We start from the raw sequence: 22,188 nt of genomic DNA on the forward strand, positions 1-22,188 counted from the left end.
CATCCACCCACCATGGCCCTCTTCATTATTCAGTTGAGGGGACTCGGGCGCCACAGAGCAAGGACTCGCCCAAGGTCGCGAGCGCGGCTAGAGAAACCAGGCGTCCGGCGGCCCAGACTGGGCTTCTCACAGGCGAGGGGGTGGAGATGGGGTGTGCCCGCGGTGCCAGGCGCGGCCAGCGGCGCCACCGGTGCTGCGGGGGCGGGGTCAGCGGAGGGCGGGGCGCCGGGCACCGCGGCCGCCAACGCCGCCGCGCTCGGGCTGGGCTCCGCACACTCTTCAGCGGCCGCCGAGCCGAGCGGACGCCCCTCGGGGCCGTGCCGCAGTCCCCCGCGCCCCTGCTTATCATGCCCCGGGCCCGGGCCCGGCAGTCGGAGCAGCCAGGACACCATGCCGGAGGGCGAAGGTGGAGACTGCGGGGAGGTGCCCGCGCTCGTTCCGGACAGCGAGCCGCTGCGGGAGGAGGTACCGGGGGCGAGTAGTGGGAACCGAGCCGGGGCTGTAAGAGAGGTGAAGGGGTCAAGTAGAGGGGCGATCCCCGGGGAGGGATTGAGGAGGAAAATCCCCGATCCCCTCCAGCAATGACGTCATTGGGAGACAGCGGTCTGGTAGGGGTCGAGGTTTCTGGATCCGGGTAGGTCAAGGCAGGAATGGGTGGCAAGAATGTAGGGGAGACCCTGACCCTCGACGCCCCCTCAACCATCTTTTTCTGTCATGTGACGTCAGCCTTTATGGCCCCCACGCGTCCCTATTCCATAGCGCAGCCGGGGATGCTGTCCGTGACTGCTAGGGCCATGGGGTCAGGCCCCCAGTCCAGCCCAGTTGCTCACGAGGTGTCGGGCGGTGCCTGCAATGCAGTAGCGGTGGCAGGGACTGGAGGTGGGGGAGGGAAAAAGGAAAGAGAAAGAAGCGGAGCCGCAGCTGATACCTTTCTTTCCCCCACCCCAGGTGAGAACTGAGGGCCCACTCCAGTGGTTGAGGTCCCCAGAGCCCCTCCCCAGCTCTAGATAGGAAGATACGCCAAGTGTGAGAGGATAGGTGTGGAAAACAGGGTGGTGAATGGACTGTGTGTGTGAGCGAATACAAATGTGCTTGTGTGTGTGGTGTGTGTGTGTGTGAGAGAGAGAAAGAATTCTGGTGGTGTGTTCCCCGTGTCTTCAGGAACATATACACCCTGTAGTCAGATGAGCCTCTGGTGGGTGCCTTGCCTTGGGTCTTCACCCAAGAGTGTGGGTGTGTATGATTTCATGGTATGCCTCTCTAATGTGTGGCCAAGTATGGATTGTGGGTAAGTTGCTATAGGGTGGGGTAGGTGTGCACTGTGGTAAGGTGAGGGTCTTACAGGTCTAGGTGCCAGTGTGTCACATGTATGTGCATGTGTGTCCTGTGTTGACAGTCTTGAGTGTGTGGAGTGTGTGGGTATGCCTTGTTATGGCCATGATGCTTGTCCTTTGAAAACAAGCAAGGTTCTGTTGTTTTCTAATGAGCGATGGTGTTCCTCTGTGGTAGGTGGGCCTATGGTGTACATGTGTTGGGGGTGTGGATGAGTGGGTGTGTGCCCTGGCTGGCACAGGTCTAAGTGGCAGAATGCACCTGTAAATTTCATACACCATGGAACCAGGCTGCCCTGGATGGGTCTGGGTCCAGTCTTCTCTCCTGTTGGACCTCTCAAGGCATGGTGCAGCTGAGTAGGTGACATTACCCAGAATCCCACTCTATACTCTCCACCACTTCTCTCCCAGTTAGTTCCCTTTCCCCTTTCCACCTCCTTCTCTTCTTTTGACACCAGAGCTCAGGTAGCCAGGATGGTAGTCCTACCATGGAGGATATGCTAAGCCCTTTGGATCAAAAAGTACTTTGTGCTGTCCAGCAACTTGTGTCCCCTTCCCTCCTGAAGCACAGATTGGAGGGTGGGGGGTGGCCTTCCATCTGCTCCTAGGCCTGAGACATCTCCCCCATTCCCTACCCTCTCCCAACAGGCTCTCCCAAGTCTCCTGCCATCCCTTGTGGAACAAGGGACCAGTGGGAGACACCAAGTAGCAGCAAAAGTGTTTATTCCCAGGCCAGACCCTGTGCTAACAAATTCCCACATGTGATGTCTGAATTCTCAACAACCAGTTGTGCAGATGAAGAAACTGTTAGAGTAGATGAAGGATTCGCCCAAATCACACTGAGTAGAAGAGCTATCACTTTAAGATATATAGCTGGGCTCCATACCCTGCCTCTTCCCAATGCACCACATGCACGCATGCACACACACACACACACACACACACACACACACACACACACACCACTCCTTGCCATATCAGCCTTCTAGATCACCACAAACAAAACAGCACACACACACACACACACACACACACACACACACACACCACTCCTTGCCATATCAGCCTTCTAGATCACCACAAACAAAACAGACCAAGAGTAAAAATGTAGCCAAATGCACACAACAAATTAGAGACAGACCAGGAACTATCAGAAATCAGATTTCTTAGTAGTCATTGAAGGAGGGGGAAGGGTCATTTCTTCTCCATTGGGATCTTACTCTGGTAGGGGGGCTGCTGACTGAGAAACAGTGGGGTGCAGGAGGAGGCAAGCTCATAGCAGATAAATAAGATTTGCTACTGTGAGACCTGCTGCAAAATAGCTCCATCAATAGAAGCCTCCGTTTCTTCTTCTTTCAAGTGGGTCTACCTCCTTCACACCAGTGGTCTCCCACTGACATGTACCTCTCCTTTCTCTGCCCACCCCACAGCAGCGGCCCCTGAAGCAGTCCCTGGGAGGCTCTCTGTGTCGAGAGTCTCACTGGAAGTGCCTGGTCCTTACACTGCTCATTCATGCCTGTGGGGCTGTGGTGGCCTGGTGTCGCTTAGCCACTGTGCCCCGCCTGGTCCTGGGGCCTGAGGCAGCCTTGGCTCGTGGGGCTGGTGGTCCGCCGCCCACCTACCCAGCCAGTCCCTGCTCGGATGGCTACCTGTACATCCCACTGGCCTTCGTCTCCCTCCTCTACCTCCTCTACCTGGCAGAATGCTGGCACTGTCATGTGCGGTCATGCCAGGCGCCTCGCACTGATGCCAACACCGTGCTTGCCCTGATCCACCGGCTGCAACAGGCTCCACCCTGTGTCTGGTGGAAGGCCACCAGCTACCACTACGTTCGACGCACACGCCAGATCACCCGATACCGCAATGGGGACGCCTATACCACCACACAGGTCTACCATGAGAGGGCGGACAGTCGCACAGCTCGGGGTGAGTTTGACTACAGTGCACATGGTGTCCGTGACGTCTCCAAGGAGCTCGTGGGCCTGGCAGACCACGCAGCCACACGGCTGCGTTTCACCAAGTGCTTCAGCTTTGGGAGTGCTGAGGCCGAAGCCTCATACCTCACACAGAGGGCCCGCTTCTTCAGTGCCAATGAGGGCCTGGACGACTACCTAGAGGCCCGCGAGGGCATGCATCTGAAGGATGTGGACTTCCGTGAGTCCCTCATGGTCTTTGCAGACCCCCGCAGTCCACCGTGGTATGCCCGAGCCTGGGTCTTCTGGCTGGTGTCTGCAGCCACGCTGTCCTGGCCACTGCGAGTGGTGGCAGCCTATGGGACAGCCCACGTGCACTACCAAGTGGAGAAGCTTTTCGGTGCCAGCTCACCGCCCCCAGGGGCTGTACCCAGCGGGCCACCACTTTCTCGCGTGGCCACCGTGGACTTCACAGAGCTTGAGTGGCACATCTGCTCCAACCGGCAGCTGGTGCCCAGCTACTCAGAGGCTGTGGTCATGGGTGCCAACTCTGGGGCCTTCCTGCGAGGCTGCCAACGCTGCCGCCGCTCAGTCAGCAGCAACTCCCTGCCTCCCGCCCGTCCCAGCGGGCCTCGCCTACCCTTCAGCCGCAGCCGCCTCTCCCTAGGTGCTGGGGGCCGAACCACCCCAGGGGTCTTCCGCAGCTTGAGTGGAGGTCCCTTGGGACGCAGAGGGGAGGACACGGAGCCTCTGGAAAGCCCTCCGTGCTACGAGGACGCCCTTTACTTCCCGGTGCTCATTGTCCACGGGGACAGCGGCTGCCGTGGAGATGGGCAGGGTGCACTCTGAGATACCCGCCCCCTATAGTACCAGAACATTCCTCTCTCCTCACCATCTCACCACGGGCTTGGATGTCTGAATAACTGTCAAAAAACGGGAAAGAAAACAGACCAGCCATGCACAAGGGGTGGGAGTGGAGTGGGATCCTTAGACTAAAATGTGGTGACACATGGTCCTTTGAGGAGGAAGGAAACACCATCTAAGTTGAGTCTGTGATCCGTCCCCAGCATGGCTCCCCCAACCATCACCATGTTCCCCTGTGATAGCAGATGATGCTGGGCAGGGAGAGAAGCTTCCAGAAAAACTGGGATGGGGAGGAGACCTAGGCACAGCTGTCTGCCTCTCTGCCATGGCTGAGCTACATGGGGAGCCCTCCAGCAACATAGAAGCACAAACTGGTGGCTTGGGACCATGCCCAGCTGAGATGGCTGTCCTGAAGCTGAACATCTGGCTGTGGCTACCCCATATCTTGGTCCCCTGCCCACCAGAGTTTCCATCCTCTTCTGTTCCATTCTTTTCATCTGCCCTCTGGCCTCTGCTCAGGGCAAGTGCCCTGATTATCCCTAGACCCTAAGGTGTGGTTAGTCCCTCTGCAACGCCCAGTTCTCAGAGCGCAGACTTGCTCTCTTGCCCCCATCTTGGTCTCCCTGGTTCCTGCAGCACCCTCACTACATCCAGCTTTCCTTGTGACCCAGGTTTTCCAACTCTGAGCCCAGCATCCTAAAATTCATATCTGCCTCTGTCAGCCACGCAATACCTTGTCTCCACATTCCCTCAGGCTTCTCTGCTCTTCACCTTCTAGGTGATCCACAGGATGTAGGACTACAGGGCATCCGAGGGGCTCTGCCCTGGTCACGGCCTCTTGGACGATGCCCTGGCCTTGTCTTGAAGGCCCCTGCTTCTCCCATTCATGGAGCCTGTCCAGGGGACACCATCCCTCCCTAGGGAGAACAGAATAGTCCCTTCCCTTCCAACTGGGGATTCCACCCCCTCTCAGGGGCTGGCGGGGGAGGGAAGAGACAGAGAAAATTAAATAAAGTTATGAAATGGGAAAGATTTCACACGTGTGTTCCTGGGTGATGGATCCAAGGCCACCATTGCAAACCCATTGAGTACACAGAGTCAAGTGTAATGGTGGGTTCAGGGAGGAGACCCAGAGCTAGCTTCTAGCATTTAGAGTGGGAATCTTTCGGCCTCTCCCAGGGCCCCTGAGACCTAGCTTTGAGATGCCCTGAATAGCTGACAACACTCAACCCAAGTATTAGAACCTGATTACATATTATACATTGTCCCTAGTGACTCCCCTTTCAGCCTGATGGCAACTGCAAATCTGCAGGGCATGTGGAGCACTAATGAGTGATATCTAGTTCCCACTGCGGGGAGAAAGCAATGGCCTGTAACCCAAATACAGTGCCTTTGTAGCCACTGAGCAGTCTGAGGACAAGTTAAGGGACACAAAGTTGAAACAGGGCAAGCTAGAACAGAATCTAAAGAAAGATAATAAAGAGCAGGAAAAGGGCCTCACACTTGGAAGGGGGCACAGGAAAGTGTCTGAAGTATCAACATTGTAAGCAGTTTGCTCATGATGTCTGCTGTACAAGAGTGCTAGGCTGGGGAAAAGCGTAAATGTAACCATTTCCCAGGCTTTGAGTAGCATGGGGAAAACAGAAGCAAAGACCCATGGCTCTAGGCCAAACACCAGAATCTGTTCCAACTGGAACCATGATGAATAGTTAAGAAGGGAAAAGGCAAGGCTTTACATAAGACACTTAGCCAAAGTCCTGCTACCTGCAACGAAGTCTAGCTCAGTGGGTAGAGTGCTTGTCTAGCATGCAAGAGGCCCAGGGTTCCAGCTCCAACACTAAATAGCAAGTGTGGTGATGTGAGTCTATTATCCCAGTGTTCAGAAGGTAGAGGCAGGAGGTTGGAAGTTCAAGGTCATCCTCAGCTAAGTACGTATGTATGGAGTTCAAGATTAGCCTGGGACACATGACACTCCATATAATAAATAAACAAGCAAATAACTGAAATAGAAAACCTTACAGTACCCAAAATATCAAGAAGGCTTCTTGGGGGAGCCTCTGTCCTCCTTCCTCCTCTAATACCATAGCTACCAAGTGCTCACTGACCCTTCCCCTCAATAGTATAAATTCAATTGTACCCTAAATGGCAATGACTCCAGCAAAAAGAAAAGTATCTATCCTCCCTCATTTGTATAGTGTGGTATAATTCTAAGACATAATTAGGAGTGAGAAGGGATTTCTAATGTCTTTTAAGATAAAACAATGTTGGTGAAAGCCATTGTTTTTTTGCTATTTTGTTTTCTTTTGCTTCATCTTGTATTCACATCAGAATGTATATGTGATAGCTGGAACTCTAGCAGTTATCTTGGAACTAGAGGTAACTTTGAAAATTGCAGCCATGTGCAGAGAATAGTAATATCAAGATAAAAGATTCTGAGTTCCTACTGGCTCAGTGAGGTTCAAATCACTCCTGGTTGCCTACTTCCAGACTTCAATGAAAAAGGAGTTAAATGTAGTTTATTTAAATCACTACTTTGCCCTTCGTTTCTATTACCAACAACCTCTATTAATTATCAGGCGGTGGTGGCAAACACCTTTAATCCCAGCACTGAGGAGACAGAAGCAGGCAGATCTCTGTAAGTTTGAGGCCAGCCTGGTCTACAGGACAAGTTCCAGGACAGCCAGGGTTATACAGAGAATCCCTTCCTTGAAAAAAAAAAAAAAAAAAAAAAAACAAACCAAATTAAAACCGAAACAAGAAGAAACCATGATCCTTACCATCTCTTTTTGTAACTGTGGGTCAAGAATTCAGTCACAGCGAAGACCCCCTATCTCTTCCTACCGCACAGAAGGCTTCCTTTGGAGATTTCAGGAGTCCAACTGGGTTGTTCTGAGGCTCCTCCATGCACAGGTATGGCATAGACGTCAAGGGACTAACTAGAGATGTTGATTAGAGCAGCCACTCATGGACTCCGGTGGCCTGGGTCTCCTTATGCCCTGGTAGCTGACCGCACAGACAAGGAGCAAAGTAAGCTGTCACACAGAGACGTGGCTGAAGGTTGTTGCACAGACAGCAGGCTTACGCAGGGAGAACATAGATCCCACTTCTTCGCAGGTGTGGTAGCACAACCCTGGGACCCCAGAACTAGGAATCGGAAGCAGAGTCAGGAGCTCAAGGTCACTTTAGACTCTGGTACTTGAGACCTTTCTCAAAAAAAAAAAAAACGAAACAACTACCCCCCCCAAAAAAATAAAACAGGAGATGGGAGAAATAAGAAAGAATGGTCTTCCTTACAAATGAGATAATGGCTGGGCCCAGGCCACTGCCTACTGACCTCTACAGCTTGATGTGCCTTTTATGATGTTGGCTGGAGGCAGTGTGGTGACATATGTCAGATGTGGGTCTTCTCAGGAAAGAATGACCTGCTGGGGCCATTTATTGGGGTCTTTCATACTCGTAAATGTAGGTAGCAGGGACGATGGAGATTATTTTTTAAGACAGAATTTTGTGTGTGTGTGTGTGTGTGTGTCCATGGCCCCTGGCTGTCCTTGAACTAACTAGTTCTGTAAACCAGGCTGGCCTTGAACTCACAGAGATCCACCTGCTTCTGCCTCCAAAGTTCGGGATTAAAGGCCTGGCCAACAGTTCCCAGAGTAAGCACACTTCTATTCAATAAATCACTCAGGCTGTGGCATTCAGTTATAGGAATAGAAAACAGTCAGTTCTATTTCCACAGAATGGTAGAGTGTCGGGGCTCACTGTGGACGCCCCGTCAGTTTTCTGGGATTTTCTCAGCACACCCATATGATGAGCAGACAATTGTCAACCAGGACCTCTGACATGGAGACATGCCAGTGTCCTTGTCTTGGGCCATCCAAGGATAACAGCTAAACACTTGAAACTCAACACTGACAAACAAGTTGTCACAGTCAACACACACAACTCAAGTACTTCTCATTAGGTCTCACTACCCCGAGGTGCTGCTACCTTGTAAATCAAAATTCAGCCGAGATAGGAACAAACCACTGACCACGATACCTCCTCAGAATGGCTTTCCATATATCACCACCCGAATAAATGACACCTCCCAAGGGGATGAGGCAAAACTCGGAAGTCAGGGCTGAAGGGGTGGCTCAGTGGCTACAAGCATTGACCAAGTTTGATGATCAGCATACATGACCCCTTTCCTGGCCTCCAATCATACTGCCTTCCTGTGCACCAACCTACACAGAGACATGCATGTAATACACATAGAATGGTGGTTGCACATGCCTTTCATCCCAGCACTTGGGAGGTAGAGGGAGATGGATCTTTGTGACTTTGAGGTGAGCCAGGTCTGCATAGATGGTCTCAGGACAGCCAGGGTTACACAGAGAGGCCGTGTCTCCAAAACAAAACTTTTTAAATAGTTTGTCCCAGGGCTGGAGAGATGGCTCAGCAGTTAACAGCACTGACTGCTCTTCTAGACGTCCTGAGTTCAATTCCCAGCAACCACATGGTGGCTCACAACCATCTGTAATGAGATCTGTTGCCCTCTTTTGGTGTCTCTGAAGAGAGGATAGTGTGCTCAAATATCTAAAATACATAAATAAATCTCTAAAAACAAAAAAACCTTTTGCCTAGTGGAGGTGGCACATACCTTTAGTCCCAGCACTTGAGAGGCTGTGTGATTACAAACAAACAAACAGAACAAAAGACCATAACAACGAAATCTTTAAAAATTAAAAAACAGAAACCTCAGGTGTCTTACCAGTCTCTCTGTCTCCTTCCCCTTCAGCCCACTGGGTCCTCTAGAATCTGCAAACCCATTCCTCTCGGCCCAGTTCCCCAGTACCTACATTCAGGCCAGATCTTCTATTGTCTGCTGTGTTGGCTAGTGGAAGAGGAAAACATAGCTAAGGAAATGTCCCCACTAGATGTCCTAGTGCAATGTCTTGCCTGATGATTGCTGTGGGAGGGAGGGCCCAGCCCATTCTGAGAGGCTTCACCCCTGGCTGATAGTCCTGGATGCTAGAACAAAGCAGGCTGAGCAAACCATGAGAAGCAAACCAGTGAGCAGTGTTTTTCCATGGCCTCTGCTTCAGCTCCTGCCTGACTTCCCTCAGAGATAAAGTTGTGTGACCTGGGATTTGAAACAAACCCTTCCCAACCTGCTTTGGGCTTTTGTTTAGATTTATTTTATTTATGAGTACACTGTTGCTGTTTTCAGACACACCAGAAGAGGGCATCAGATTCCATTTTAGATGTTTGTGAGCCACCATGTGGTTGCTGGAAATTGGACTCAGGACCTCTGGAAGAGCAGTCAGTGCTCTAACCACTGAGCCATCTCTCTAGCCCTTGAACAAGGTGTTTTATCACAACAATAGAAACTCTGACTAAGACAACCTACCAGTGCCCTATGTTCATGAAGTTTTTTGGTGTGTTTGCAAGTGGTCTTGCTTTACGGGATAACTTTAATTTTTTTTCAAACCTTATTATTTTTTTTCCACGTGGAGAGGTTTAATAGAACAGGGACGGGGCAGGGGTCAGGGTCAAGAGAAGAGAAGAGAAAAAGAGCTCAAACCTTATTTTTAATGATGGTTCTTAAATGCTTCAACCTCCCTTTTAGTCCACACCCACCAGAGGGAGTGGAAAAGAAAGGATACTGGCTTGGGCAGTCAGGAGTGAGAGGGGGAGTGGACCTGTTTAGGAAGGTTCTTTAGATCAACTCCTATCTGTGTTATCTGAAAATCAGCAGTTTGGTTCACAGGTCAGCTCGATCCACTGGCAAACAGTTCACAGATACACCAGTCCAGTTTGGTAGAGTCGGGTTAGCAACAGTAGTGACACGACCCAGCAGAGACAGTCAGGCCTCAGCCTCAGCACAAGTCAGTAGGAGGGACCAGGAAGAGTGCCAGAAGGTTTTAGCTGTGCCTCTCAGCAAAGTGAAGATCAGCAAAGACGAGAGACACACAGCATCGCACGGCTTGCTCTATAAGCTTTATCAGCCTCCTCCACTGTCCATTACATCCTACTTATACTCCCTCCAAATATTACGTGTCCTCCATGTGTCTTGCCCCGGCACGTGCATCTGTCTCAGCTGACATCACCCTGCCAGTCAGCCCAAGTCCAAGGAAGTGTCAAGAAACTGCAGCACACCACTAGAAGTTTTCTGGTGTGTTTTTCTCTATGGAGTTTTGACAAATGCAGCTCAAGTATGTGATGTAAGGCAGACCAATGCATGAATGTTGTTAGCAAAGAGTCCTTTATCACATGCTTGCTTTAGCAGAACATCCTTTCATGTGTCTGCTTCAGCTAAATGTTCCTATACATGTTTGCCCCGGCAAAACACTATCCAATCAACTTTCCAAAGAACCCTTACATTTCCACTTCATTATGGATTCTTCTTGCTGTATCTGGCCACTTTTGTGTCCTTATTGGAGTCTGAAGCATAACAAGAAATACTGAAGAGATGAGTGGACAGGTGCCTGAGTCATAGATGGGGATACGGTAACTACTCAAGAGAGTCCTCCCCAGTTTTTCAGACAATCAGGCAAGCTCAGAACAATTAGAAAACTTGCTGGAGGTCCCCCAGCCATTAAATAGCAAAGCTGGAACCTACCCAACCTGTAAGACATAGGGTGACAGATCCTAATGCTAACTGACTCTCCCATGAACACCTCTGATGTCTCTGAGACCCCTGCCGTGAGGATGCACTGTCTAGATCCCATGTGCAGAGGAAATGCTTTACTTCCTGGCATCCCTCAAACCAAACCACAGGTGGTTAACTCTTACTGAGAGAAGTCAGTCCCAGGACCATAAGTCTGAGAGTCATCCATATGCCACCAAATCCCTAAAGTTTCTGGAGCTGGGGAGACAGCTGGTAAAGTGCTCGCCTTGAAAGCATTAAGACCTGAGTTCAATCGCACTACTCAGGTCAAAGGCCAGGTGGCTCCTGCATATGACATCAGTGATGGGGAGGAAGAGACCGAAGGATCCCTGAGGCTCTCTGGACAGCCTGTCTGAAGTCCCAATGAGAGACCCTGTCACCAAAGGTAAGGTAGACAATCCCGGAGGAAAGACACTCAAGGTTGACCTCTGGCCTTTACACAGGCACCTGCACACACAATTGGCTGTACTAGTTGTCAGCTCCGTCGCTGTGACAGAACATACTGCCAAAAGCAATGTAAGGAGGGAGGATTTTTTTATAATTCATTTTTTAAACAAACAGAAAATTATTTTCTTAAGATTTTTTTTCTATGTATGTGAGTACACTGTATCTGTCCAGACACACCAGAAGAGAGCATTGGATCCCATTACAGATGGTTGTGAGCCACCATGTAGTTGCTGGAAATCGAACTCAGGACCTCTGGAAGAGCAGTCTTAACCTCTGAGCCATCTCTCCAGCCCATGAAGGATACATTTCAGCTCACAGTTTCACAGTCAGTCCATCGTGGCCAGGGAGTCAGAGGAGCAAGAAAGTGGCTACTACTGCTTTTCTTCAGGTTCCTTTGGTGAAGGGACCCCAGACCATGGAACAGAGCCACCCACATTCAGGGCAGGTCTTTCCACCTCAATAATCTAGTCCAGAAAATCCCTCTCAGACCCACATAAAGGATTCCTTCCAAGGTGATTCTATATCTGGGCACATACAAACACGCACACACCTCTCAATAATAAATTTTTAAAAAGCCATTCTCTAGAGGTGGGTATTTTTCTAATTAGAGATGTGCTGTCTGGTCTAGCCAGCCTCAGTTGTAGGGAACAAAGCCAGCAAGATGGCTCCATAGAGGTATTAACCACCAAGACTGAATTCACTCCCACGAGTTGTCCTCTAACCTCCACATTTTAAAAAAGATTTATTTATTTATTCTATGTATAGGAATGCTCTGTCTGCATGTACACCTGCATGCCAGAAGAGGGCATCAGATCACATTATAGATGGTTGTGAGTCACCAGGTGGGTGCTAGGAATTAAACCCAAGCCACCTGGAAGAGCAGCAAATGCTCTTAACCACTGAGCCATCTCTCCAGTCCCCCACATTTAAAAAATAGTAACAAGCATACCCTCACATATACAATAGATAGATAGATAGATAGATAGATAGATAGATAGATAGATAGATAGATAGATAAACAAATCATTTAAAGATCCCCGAGTTTTGGATCTGCCTCCTATTTCTACTCTGGTCCATAACTAAAGCAATGCCTTCAGCTTCCATATCTGTTAGGTCAATGGCATCTAAATCATGGCCTTTTAGGTCTCAGTTGGGCTAGGTGTACCCTGAACTAGGACTGGGCAGAAAATTACCTGTTATTTTCAATTTTTGTCAAATGCTATCACCACCTGTGGTGTCAAGGGTCCTGAAGTTGGCTTGCAGTCCTGGGCCAGAAGCTGTTCCAGGGGGCTTGTGGGAATGGCGAGAGCTTGAACTTCGCCGATAACTGAAGTAGGTTGGGAAAGGGTGACTGTAGAACCTTCTAGACGATGGTTTCTCCACCGCTCCTCTCTGTTGGCCCCAGAGATACCTGAAAAGGTTTTATGGAACCTTGTGGACTTCTGCCCTCTAAAACGTACTTTCGAGAAGGAGTGGGCGGGAAGTATTTTTAGTCCGTGTTTAGGCTGAAAGAAGTCTGACCTGAGACTCTGACTGACGTCAATAGTTTCCTAAAAACTACCACCTTCAGCTTCTGAACAGGGCTTCAGAGCCAAAACCACGCCCTAGAGAGAGTAAATACCATACTTCAGAGCACTTGATGGAGCGACAGGAGCCCACTTCAATGATTCTGGGCTTCCGGATGAGAAAGTGTGCTCTCACCTCTGATAACAAGGTTATGGGGAAGAATAGTTTGAGTTCTACCAGCCAATTTAAAGATTTTTCCCCCGGGGGCACTTGATAGGGTGACTTGACAAGTGAAGTGAAGCACCCTTGGGTACAGAATCCCAAACATGAGGAAGAACATTCCTGTGGGACAGGGGAATCGGCAGATATTTAGTAGCACAAACAAATAAATAATTATTGAACAATATGTATGCATTTTAGGAGACCCTTTCGGTGGCTGCAAGTCTGTAGTGCCAACGCCAGATGGCGCAAAATGGCCACTCAGCGACACTATCCTTTTCTTTAATTGTATGAATAAAGAGGAAAAAGAGTTCCAGGATTGGGATGGGGGCTCTCTGTTTAGAGGTAAGAGGGTTGGAGCATGTGCGCGTGGTGAGTATGTGCGCGTGTGGGCCGAGTGTGCTTTACATCCAGGAAGGCAGAGTATAGATGTGGAAGGGGCTATCAACAATCTGTAGGCGGAGCATGAGTGGGAAGATAGGGTTTCTGGTTTCTTTCCGTGAGTGAGAGGGCGGTACTTCTGAGGAGTCTCGATTGCGGGCTCTTGGTGGTTTTGGTTTGTATGTGTGTTTGTTTTGTTTTGAGACAGAGCTTCTCTGTGAAGCCCTGGCTATCCAGGAACTCTGTAAACCAGCCTGGTCTCGAACTCAGAAATCCACCTGCTTCTGACTCCTGAGTGCTGAGATTAAAGTCATGTGCCACCACTGCCCGGCAAGAGAGAACTTTTCAAACAACACTTTTTTAAAGGTGTGCATGTTGGGGCTGGAGAGATGGCTCAGTGGTTAAGAATACCAACTGCTCTTCCAGGGGTCTTGAGTTCAAATCTCAGCAACCACATGGTAGCTCACAACCATCTGTAATGGGATCTGATGCCCTCTTCTGGTGTGTCTGAAGAGACAGCTACAGTGTATATATAAATACATCTTTTTTAAAAATTGTGTGTATGTATAGTATTGGTGATAGTGCGCCTGTGAAGGTCACATGACAACTTGCGGGAATCTATTCTTCCCTTCTACCATGAAGGTCACAGGGATGGATCCCGGGCCCGTCAAGCTTGGTAGTAGGCGTGTTTACCTATCTCACGGCCTTAAAAGGGCTTCCTTAGATGGATCCGATTTAAAGGTATTATTAAGAGGCGTGGCTTGTGAGCACCAGAGGAGGGTTTAAGCAAGTTAATATTACCTGGGGGTAATATTCTTCTGCGGGCCTGAGTTCTGTGAGGGGGCGGAGCCTGAAGTATATCTCGAGGGCGATGCCATTTCCCTGGACGGCGGAGTTTGCTTGCGTCCTTTAGGATAAGCGTCTAAGTCCCGGAGGGATATCCTGCAGAGTCCCAGACTCTGAAGGGACGAAGCAAGGGAGAATGAGCAAAACCTTTTCATCGAAGTTCATACCACGATGAAAACAAGATTTATAAACTCCTCTTGTCTCCGCTACTGCCTAGATGTGGAGACGCAGCTTGTTTATGGGCGGGGCCCTGGGGGAACTGATAAGGCAGAAGGGTTAGCAATAGCTCTGAAGGCATCTTTGAGCTGGCGAGGGGTGAGGCTAAGGCTTTGGTGGGCGGGGCCTCCGGGAGTTTTCCCCTCCCCCTGCCTCTAAGGGGCGTGGTTCATGATTGGAAGGGCGTGGCTGGTTATCGATGCAACCTCCGCTACACTGAGGTGAGGCTCAGCCTGAGAGTTAGTGGGCGGAGCCTGAGACTCCGCTCTCGGTTGAGGCGGAGCCTGAGCCTGGGCGCAGGCGGGGTCTCTGCCCTGGGAGGCCGTCTGTTTAGGCCCGCACGCAGCTCCGCATCTGGTGCTCATTACTAGATGACAAAGAGCCGGCTCTGGGCCCCCTTCCCCACACCCATCCTCCCGCGGACTGCAGCGCATTTAACTCTTTCTTTCCCTCAGGGTGCTGTCTACCCTCTGCCAGGGGTCATGGGAAGGAGCTTCAGACCTCCGTCCCAGCTGACGGTTTCATTCCATAAGTGGTGCCTCAGGCCCAAGCTTTCTGGAAAACCAGACGACCTCTCTCCATTCCATCCATCAATCCCCCGCCCCCTCGACTGCGTCTCCGAGGTTAAAGCTGGGAAGGATCTTACAGGGGCGTCTGGTTTGAGTTAGGGGAACGTGAGAGTGGCTACCCTACCCGGGCGGTGCGTTCCCTCTGCCACCCCCCCCCACGCCGTGAACCCCCACTCGTAGTTGGTCCCCAGCCCCCGCACTCCCTCTCTTGGTCTCCGGAGATACAATCCTTGGGCAAGAATGTGGCATAGGAGCTCGGAGTAGAGAAAGGGCGCTGGGCCACCCCTCCTCACCTGCCTGGGATGGGGGTGCAACTTTGCCCAGTCCTAATTAGAGGCCGGGAGAGGGCTAAGCTGAAAAATTATAGAGTTGGTGGAACCGGCGCCTCACTCTTCCAGGTCCCGTCTGTTCCCTCCAAGACAGTCAGCTGAGGACGAGGGGGAGGTTATCTCACACTCGTGATCTCTGAGCAGGACAAACCAACCCTGAATAGCTTGGGTCTTCCCTCAAGCTGCTAAAGCCTGCCGGGCATCTTTCCTAGCGGTGCCACTATCATCCCACAGGGTGAAGAGTAAAATGTGTTTCCTAGTAGGAAGGCCTTATTTCTACGTGGACCCAGGGAGTTAGAACTGGGCTTTCCCCAACCCAGCCTCCTGGGTACCTATTCTAGGCATACCTACAACCCTAGGGTAGCTGCATCCTTGGGTGATTCCCTATCCAGACTTCTGGGCAGACTATGACGATGAGAAAGAATGTTCAGAAGTTCAGAAAAGCAGACCACTGGAGACTTCTCTAATCTCTAATCATCTTTTTCTAAACCTACCTGAGATTCCCAAACTTTAACTGGACTCATCATCAGAGACCCTCATCTCAAAACTTCCCCCCAGATTTTTATGGCATTTTAATAAAATGGGGAACAAGTATGGACTTTCTCCCTTGCCAACCTCCAGACCACCTGGCCTGCTGTGTGACAGTGGGCAAGGACCTGCCCTCTCCTGTCTCATTTCACTGAAAGTTATGAAGTATACCTCCTCTTAGAAGGGTCTTACCTTACCTAGATAAATGGAAGGGAGCTCCATTTCCCCCTGAGGCCTCCCAGACCCTCCCCTCAGGCATCAGTGGGGATCACGAACTTTGGGTGAGGTTGGCACCCCATTTATTGGAGAAGATCCCAGCACCCACCCCTTGAGGTCCTGGAGTCTTTGGTGTGTCCTTTGCCGTGAATGCTGGGCCCAAGGAACAGAACCTCCTCTGTCCAGCCGAGCAGCCCCCATAAGTCCCTGTTGTGGTCTCAACCATGTGTCCAAAGTAAGTCACTTCCTTCTACCCCGCAAGGAGCATCTGCACCCCATCACACACTGGTTCTACAGGTCTGTACCCCTGTAAGGCTGCCTCTGGGGGGGATGGGTTCTGTTGAGCTCTTGTTCCCAGCATGTGTGACCCAGCGGTAACAGTCAGTGATACGCTTGTTGGGTGCATGGGAGCCACATCGAGTGCAGTACACAATGCCCAGTGCAAGCAGGACCACCAAGAAGACACACGTTGGTACCAGGAGTGCCACCAGCAGCCATCGGTCATCCCTCTGGCTTTGGCCTGCAAGACCCGACTCTGCCAGGGCTGTTGGAGCTGCTGTGGGGACCACTGAGGGCAGCCGTGGCACTGATTTGGGACTGGGAACTCCTCTTGGGACTAGAGGGGCTCTGGAAAGGGAATGTGTAGGGTTGATAGGTGAGGTCTGGTTGATGGGGCTCTGAGGGGGCAGGGGAGAAGGGAAGGCTGGGGGCTGGTTGGCAGCAGGCACAGAGGTTTTATGGACAGAAGACCTGGAATTGGTAGGAAGAGAGGGCTGGACAGCTGAGACAGAAAGCTGGGGCGCCTGGGTTCTGACACCTGGAACATCTGGGAGCAAAGGGTGCCGATGGGCTCTGGAAGTGGTATCCCCAGGGTCAAGGTGAGATGGGATTGGAGGCACATAAGTGAGAGTGTGGGTGTCTGGGGACACAGGAGCCTGCTGGGGAGGGAAGACTTGGGGATAGCTGGTTGAGATGATGGGGGGCTGGTAAGGAGGAGGCTGTGCTGGGTGAGTGGCCGCAGTTATCCCAGGCTTATGGTCAAAAGGGAAGTCTGGATAGCTGGCCCTGATTTTGGGGATCTGGTGCTCAGGGAACACAGCTGGAGGTGTGGCAGGGGCCATGGCAGGTGGGCGGACAGGGTTCAGGGGTGGGTGTGTGGCTGAAATAACAGAGGTCCTGTGGGCAGAAGGTACTGTGGGTCGGGTGGCAGAGATTACCATGGGCCGTGTGGCAGACACCACTGACGAGTGGTAGGGGCCCCTGGGGGCACTAAGTGGGGGTGGCCAGGTGGGCTCCAGGTGCAATCTCTGAGGCTCTCTATCCTGTGGGAAGTTAGGCCTATAAGGCAGGCCAAAGTCAGGCGGATGTGTAGGTGCCATCCATAGGACCCGCTGCTCCTCTGTCCAGGTACCATCAAAGTCCTCCCAGGGCTCCTCTTCATCCTCCTCTTCTTCTCCGTCATCCAGCAACTCATCTCTAAGATCCTGGGAAGCCTGGGCACCCATGGCTCCTGCAGGGCTACAACTGATACCATCTGCCTCAAGCTCATGACCCTCCCTGCAGTAACACTCAAAGCCACCAACATAGTTGACACACATCTGCTGGCACACACCAGCAATCTGGCACTCATCCGTGTCCACGCAGCGGTGTGGCTCATCCTCAGCTGGCCGGAAGCCTAGACGACAGTGGCAGCTGTAGCCTTGTGGCCCACCAGGCTCACACTGCTGCTCACAGGGGGCCTGGGCACAGGGGTCTTCACAACTGTGCCCATCTGCTGCTAGACGGAAGCCTTCACTGCAGCGGCAGGACACAGCACCATCCATCTCTTCCACACACTCATGTTCGCAACCCCCATTGTCAGGACCACAGCCAGTCCCTGGACACAGTGGGCCAGTCTGGGACCAGCCCACGCCACCTGAAGGTTGTTTCACGCACAGCAAAGAAGCTCCCCTGCCAGCTTGGCACTGCACAGCTGCCACGGAACCAAAGGGCAGCCATTCGAACTCGCTGGAAACCAGGTTGAAGGGTGTGGTGTAGACTGCTGGACCGGCTTGGCCCACCTCAAGCGGCAAGGCAGGACAGGCACCCTCAAAACCAAACTGGCAGAGGTAGCCATCCACAGCCAGTGTGCATGAGCCTTCGAGCCAGCGATGTTCTCCGCTGGCCTCAAGGGCAGCACAGCGCTGGGCCGGGCAGGGTCCTTCCGTAGCCGGCTGGGCCCAGTTGGTGAAGGCGGTGTCCTGGTCTCCCGTGGTCCATATGAAGCCCCGCAGTGGGCGCTGCGGCTGGCATTGCCGAGCCTGCCGCTGCAACCCAATCCATACCAGCCCGCCGGCGGGCCCGATGCCCACAAGGTTGTCCACACGCCGGGCCTCCTCCGGGGTCCGCGGCGTGGCCAGGTTGCCCCCCAATTCGCGGCACGCCCGCCAAGCTTCTAGGAATGTGCGGCGCCGGGGGAAGAGAGCGTAGCAGCTGCTGGGGCCGCAGGCGGCTCGAGGCTCCGGCGTCCAGGGGGCCTGGCCCAGTGCGGGCACCGAGGCCGCCCAGGCCAGCAGCAGGCGCAGCAGCATCGCGACGCCCCCCGACTGGCCCGACTCCGGCCTGCCGCTGCTCTTGACAGGGGGAGGGATCAAGGCCTCTGGCGGGAGGGCCGGGGGCGGGCCCGGCGGACTCACGCCTTGTAAGGAGTGGGCTGGGGCCGCTGCCAGCTCCCCTGCTAGCTCCCCGGGGGCTGCTGGAGCAGGAAGCAGTGGGGTGGGGGGCTCCGGGGTGAGAGGCGAAGGGCAGAGGAGGGGAGGAGGTACAGTTAACTAACGGGCTACCTCAGGCATTTACAGAGCTGAGAGTCAGGGGAAAGGGGACCTGCCTGCCTGAAAAACATCCCCAATCAACTCTGAAACTTCAGCAGTGTCTGCAGCGAAGGCAGTCGGGATGAAGCTGTCTTCCAGAGAGACTCTCCAAGACCGGAATCTGGATTCACCAATATAAAGGACTGCACTCTCAGCTCAACGACATGATCCGGCCAGCCCTTTCTCATCACACACGTGTGAGCGGCTCCTTCCAACTCCTGGCAAGAGCATCTTCTCGGACACCCTATCTAAGGCCGCCAAACCCCAGTCTCACACATGCAGTTCTCCTGACATGCTATGTATGCCCTTAGGTGGACAAGCAAGGATGATGTGGCATGCTAAACGATCTAAACTATGAAGCCCCGCCCATTCCTGCCTAGGCCCTACATGAGAATCAACTTGATAACCTCCATGTGAACAACCTCAACCAGACATGTATTTGATGAGCCCTTTCGCTCAGCCTACCTCACTCCCACGTTTTTTGTTTTTTGTTTTTGTTTTTTTTTTTGGTTTTTTTTTTTTTTTTTTTTTTTTGGCTCCAGCAGGGCCAGCATTAGGGGTTAGGGAGTGAGGAGGAGCCAAGGGCTGCTCTCCCCTACCCTGGCTCAGTCAGGGGCCCTGGGAACCTGGGCTTAGAGGGCGGAGGAGGCTGCCCCCAAACAGGAAATGCCTCTCCAGGCTCCTGCTACAGGAGGGCAGGGTGCATGACTCTGGACTCTGTGGAGGCTGAGCTCCCCTCAGGGTGAGGGCTGCTATGAGGGGACCTATGCAAGACCATGTATGGGCATGGGGACACAACGGGACAGGCATGTGTGACTCCTTACTCCTGCTGCTGCATAGCCTGGTCAGGGTCCTCTTCCAACCCTGCCTGGAATTCTCTGGAAGCTTGCACACTGGGGCTGGCACCCAGGGTGATCCTGGGAATCTGTGTGAAGTATTAACCCCTGTACTCTTTTTCTTTTTTTTCTTACTTTTTTTATTTTGACTTTTTAAAAAATTGCTTTCTGTTTATATGTGTTTCATCTGCACCATGTGTGTGCCTGGAACCTTCAGAAGGCAGAAGAGGGCATCAGATTTCCTGGAACTGGAGTTACAGGTATTTGTAAGCTACCATTTGGGTGCTGGGAACCAAACTCGGGTTTGGTCCTCTGCAAGAGCAAGAAGTCCTCTTAGCTGCTGAGGCATCTCTCCAGCCCCTTCTTTTTGAGTTTTGGAGGCAAGGTCTCATGTGTAGTCCAGGCTGAGCTCACTGTGTAGTCAAGGACGACCTTGAACTCCTGCTCTTCCCATCACCTCTGGTCTGGCTTTAACACTGGATACTTGGTGTTCTCAGCAGGTTTTGAGCCAGCTGGGGATGTGGCTTACTGGCAAAGTGATGGTCCTGGGTCGGATTCCTAGCACTTAAAGCCTCTTGACCCAAGGATGAGAAAGTGAAAGAGAAGCTTTGTTCTTTGGGACACTGTTCTGGCCTGGATATTCTGCTACTGGCCTGTGTGAGTTCGAGGCTATCTCTGAGCCTTCATTCATGTCCCACCACCCCCATATACCCCACCCCTTTTTAAAGATTGGTTTTTACTATGTAGCTCTGGCTGGTCTGGAACTGCCTCTGCTTCTCATGTGCTGGGAATAAGTGGGTGACGGCTCTGACACACACACACATGCATACATGTGTGCATGCACACAGATACACACACACACACACATACACACTCCTTTCTCCTGTTCTTCATTTCACTGCCCTTCCTTTCTCTTCTCTCTTTCTGTCAGTCTTCCCTTTTGTGTAGGTCTCACTGCAGCAGCTCTGGGATTATGGGTGTGGGCCACTGTGCCTGGCTTCCATTGTCCCCTCCACCACACGTGTGCATGTCCCTATGTGCATACGCATTTTGTCAACTGCAGAGCACAGGACAAATGTTTGGTAATCTTCTGAGCAAATCTAGATGCCAGTGGGGACCAGGCTGCTTTCACTACTTACCTCACAAGGCCCACTTTGGCACTGCAGAGGCAGCCAGTCGGTGAGAACCGCTGTGTGTGCGCTCGCCTTGTGCTCATGAGTCTTATGCTCAAAGCATGCAGGGTTACTCCCCTTCTCAGGAGAGCAAAGTCCATCCTTCCATCGGTTCAGGAGCCAAAGCTTGAGCTCACCCTTCTCTTCTATCTTTCTCCCACACCCCTTGTCCAGTATCTCAGCAATTCCTGTTGGCATCATTTTCAAAACTAGATCAAGAGTGTGACCACTTCACAGCACCACCTTTCTGCCTTCCTATCCACCCTGGTCACATTCTTGTCCATTTCCTAGTTAGAGCCCTGTAATCTTTCTCTCCCTCCCTCCCCCCACTCTCTTTTGCCTCTTCCTCTACCTCCTTTTCTCCTGTATGGGGAAAACAGGAGGGCTGGAGGGCTGGCTCAGTGGTTAAGAGTGGCAAGAGCCAGGGCTGGTTTCCCAGTACCCACATGGAGGCTCATAACCATCTGTAACTCCAGTTCCGGGTAATTCTGGATACCCTCTTCTGACCTCTTCCATACACTGGACACACATGTAGTGCATACAGTATATGTAGGCAAAACACTGATAAAATAATCTTACGCGCACACACACACAGGGAAAAAACAAACCTGGCCAGATCCAGCCGATCCTGCTCACAATCCTCTAGGGCCACGTCTCTCATTCAGAGATAGCCAAAGTTCTGGTTTGTGATCTGTCTCTAATGCTCAGGCCCCCCTGCCCCCTCTTTCTTCCTTGGTCCTTCTATTTTTTCTAGCCACTCTGGCCTTGTCTGTACCATGCCTTAGGCCCACCAGGCACTGAGTTTAGGAATTTTGATCCCATATTCTCTCCTGTCTTCAACATCTAAATCTAAATGCCTTTTCTGCCTTTTACTTTCTCAGGTCTCAGTTGAAGCAGCAAAAACCCTAACCAAAACTCTTCCACAACTCTACTCTCTCTCTGGGGTCTCCCCCTACTTCCCACCCCTCACCAATTACTCTCTGTCATGGTATATCCTTTGTTGTTGACTTGAACCCCCTTGTGACCTTAATCCTACCCAGAATCCGTCAATCCTAGCTGGTGTTATTGACACTCTGAGATATATAGTTATGAGTGGTTTGTCCTGTGTCCTGGCTTTGACCTATACGTTAATAGCATCCTTCCAGTTAGGACAACAAAAACACATCTCCAGTTACTGCCAAGTATCATGTGCCCAGTGGAGAACTCCCATCCTGGGGGACTGTTCCATGGCAGCAGACTCATAGTGAGCCCTACTGTGCCTTGGAGCCTCCGGGCCCAGAGCCTTAGCTTAGTATAAGAACTGTAAGTAAGAATTAG

General features: G+C 51.8%; 2 protein-coding genes across 2 annotated transcripts; one reads left to right on the forward strand and one right to left on the reverse strand.

Moving 5' to 3' along the window:
• The first annotated feature begins 296 nt into the window (after positions 1-296).
• TMEM151A (transmembrane protein 151A) lies at positions 297-5,120 on the forward strand. Its single transcript, XM_080911245.1, has 2 exons — positions 297-465; positions 2,762-5,120. Exons 1-2 carry the CDS (start codon positions 391-393, stop codon positions 4,091-4,093), a joined length of 1,407 nt encoding a protein of 468 aa, XP_080767371.1. The 5' UTR covers positions 297-390; the 3' UTR covers positions 4,094-5,120.
• Positions 5,121-16,138: 11,018 nt separating this feature from the next.
• CD248 (CD248 molecule) lies at positions 16,139-18,587 on the reverse strand. Its single transcript, XM_080912034.1, has one exon. It carries the CDS (start codon positions 18,582-18,584, stop codon positions 16,293-16,295), a length of 2,292 nt encoding a protein of 763 aa, XP_080768160.1. The 5' UTR covers positions 18,585-18,587; the 3' UTR covers positions 16,139-16,292.
• Between the last annotated feature and the right edge of the window lie 3,601 nt (positions 18,588-22,188).

Source organism: Micromys minutus (assembly GCF_963924665.1).
Source record: "Micromys minutus genome assembly, chromosome: 2".
NCBI classification, from domain to species: Eukaryota; Metazoa; Chordata; class Mammalia; order Rodentia; family Muridae; genus Micromys; species Micromys minutus.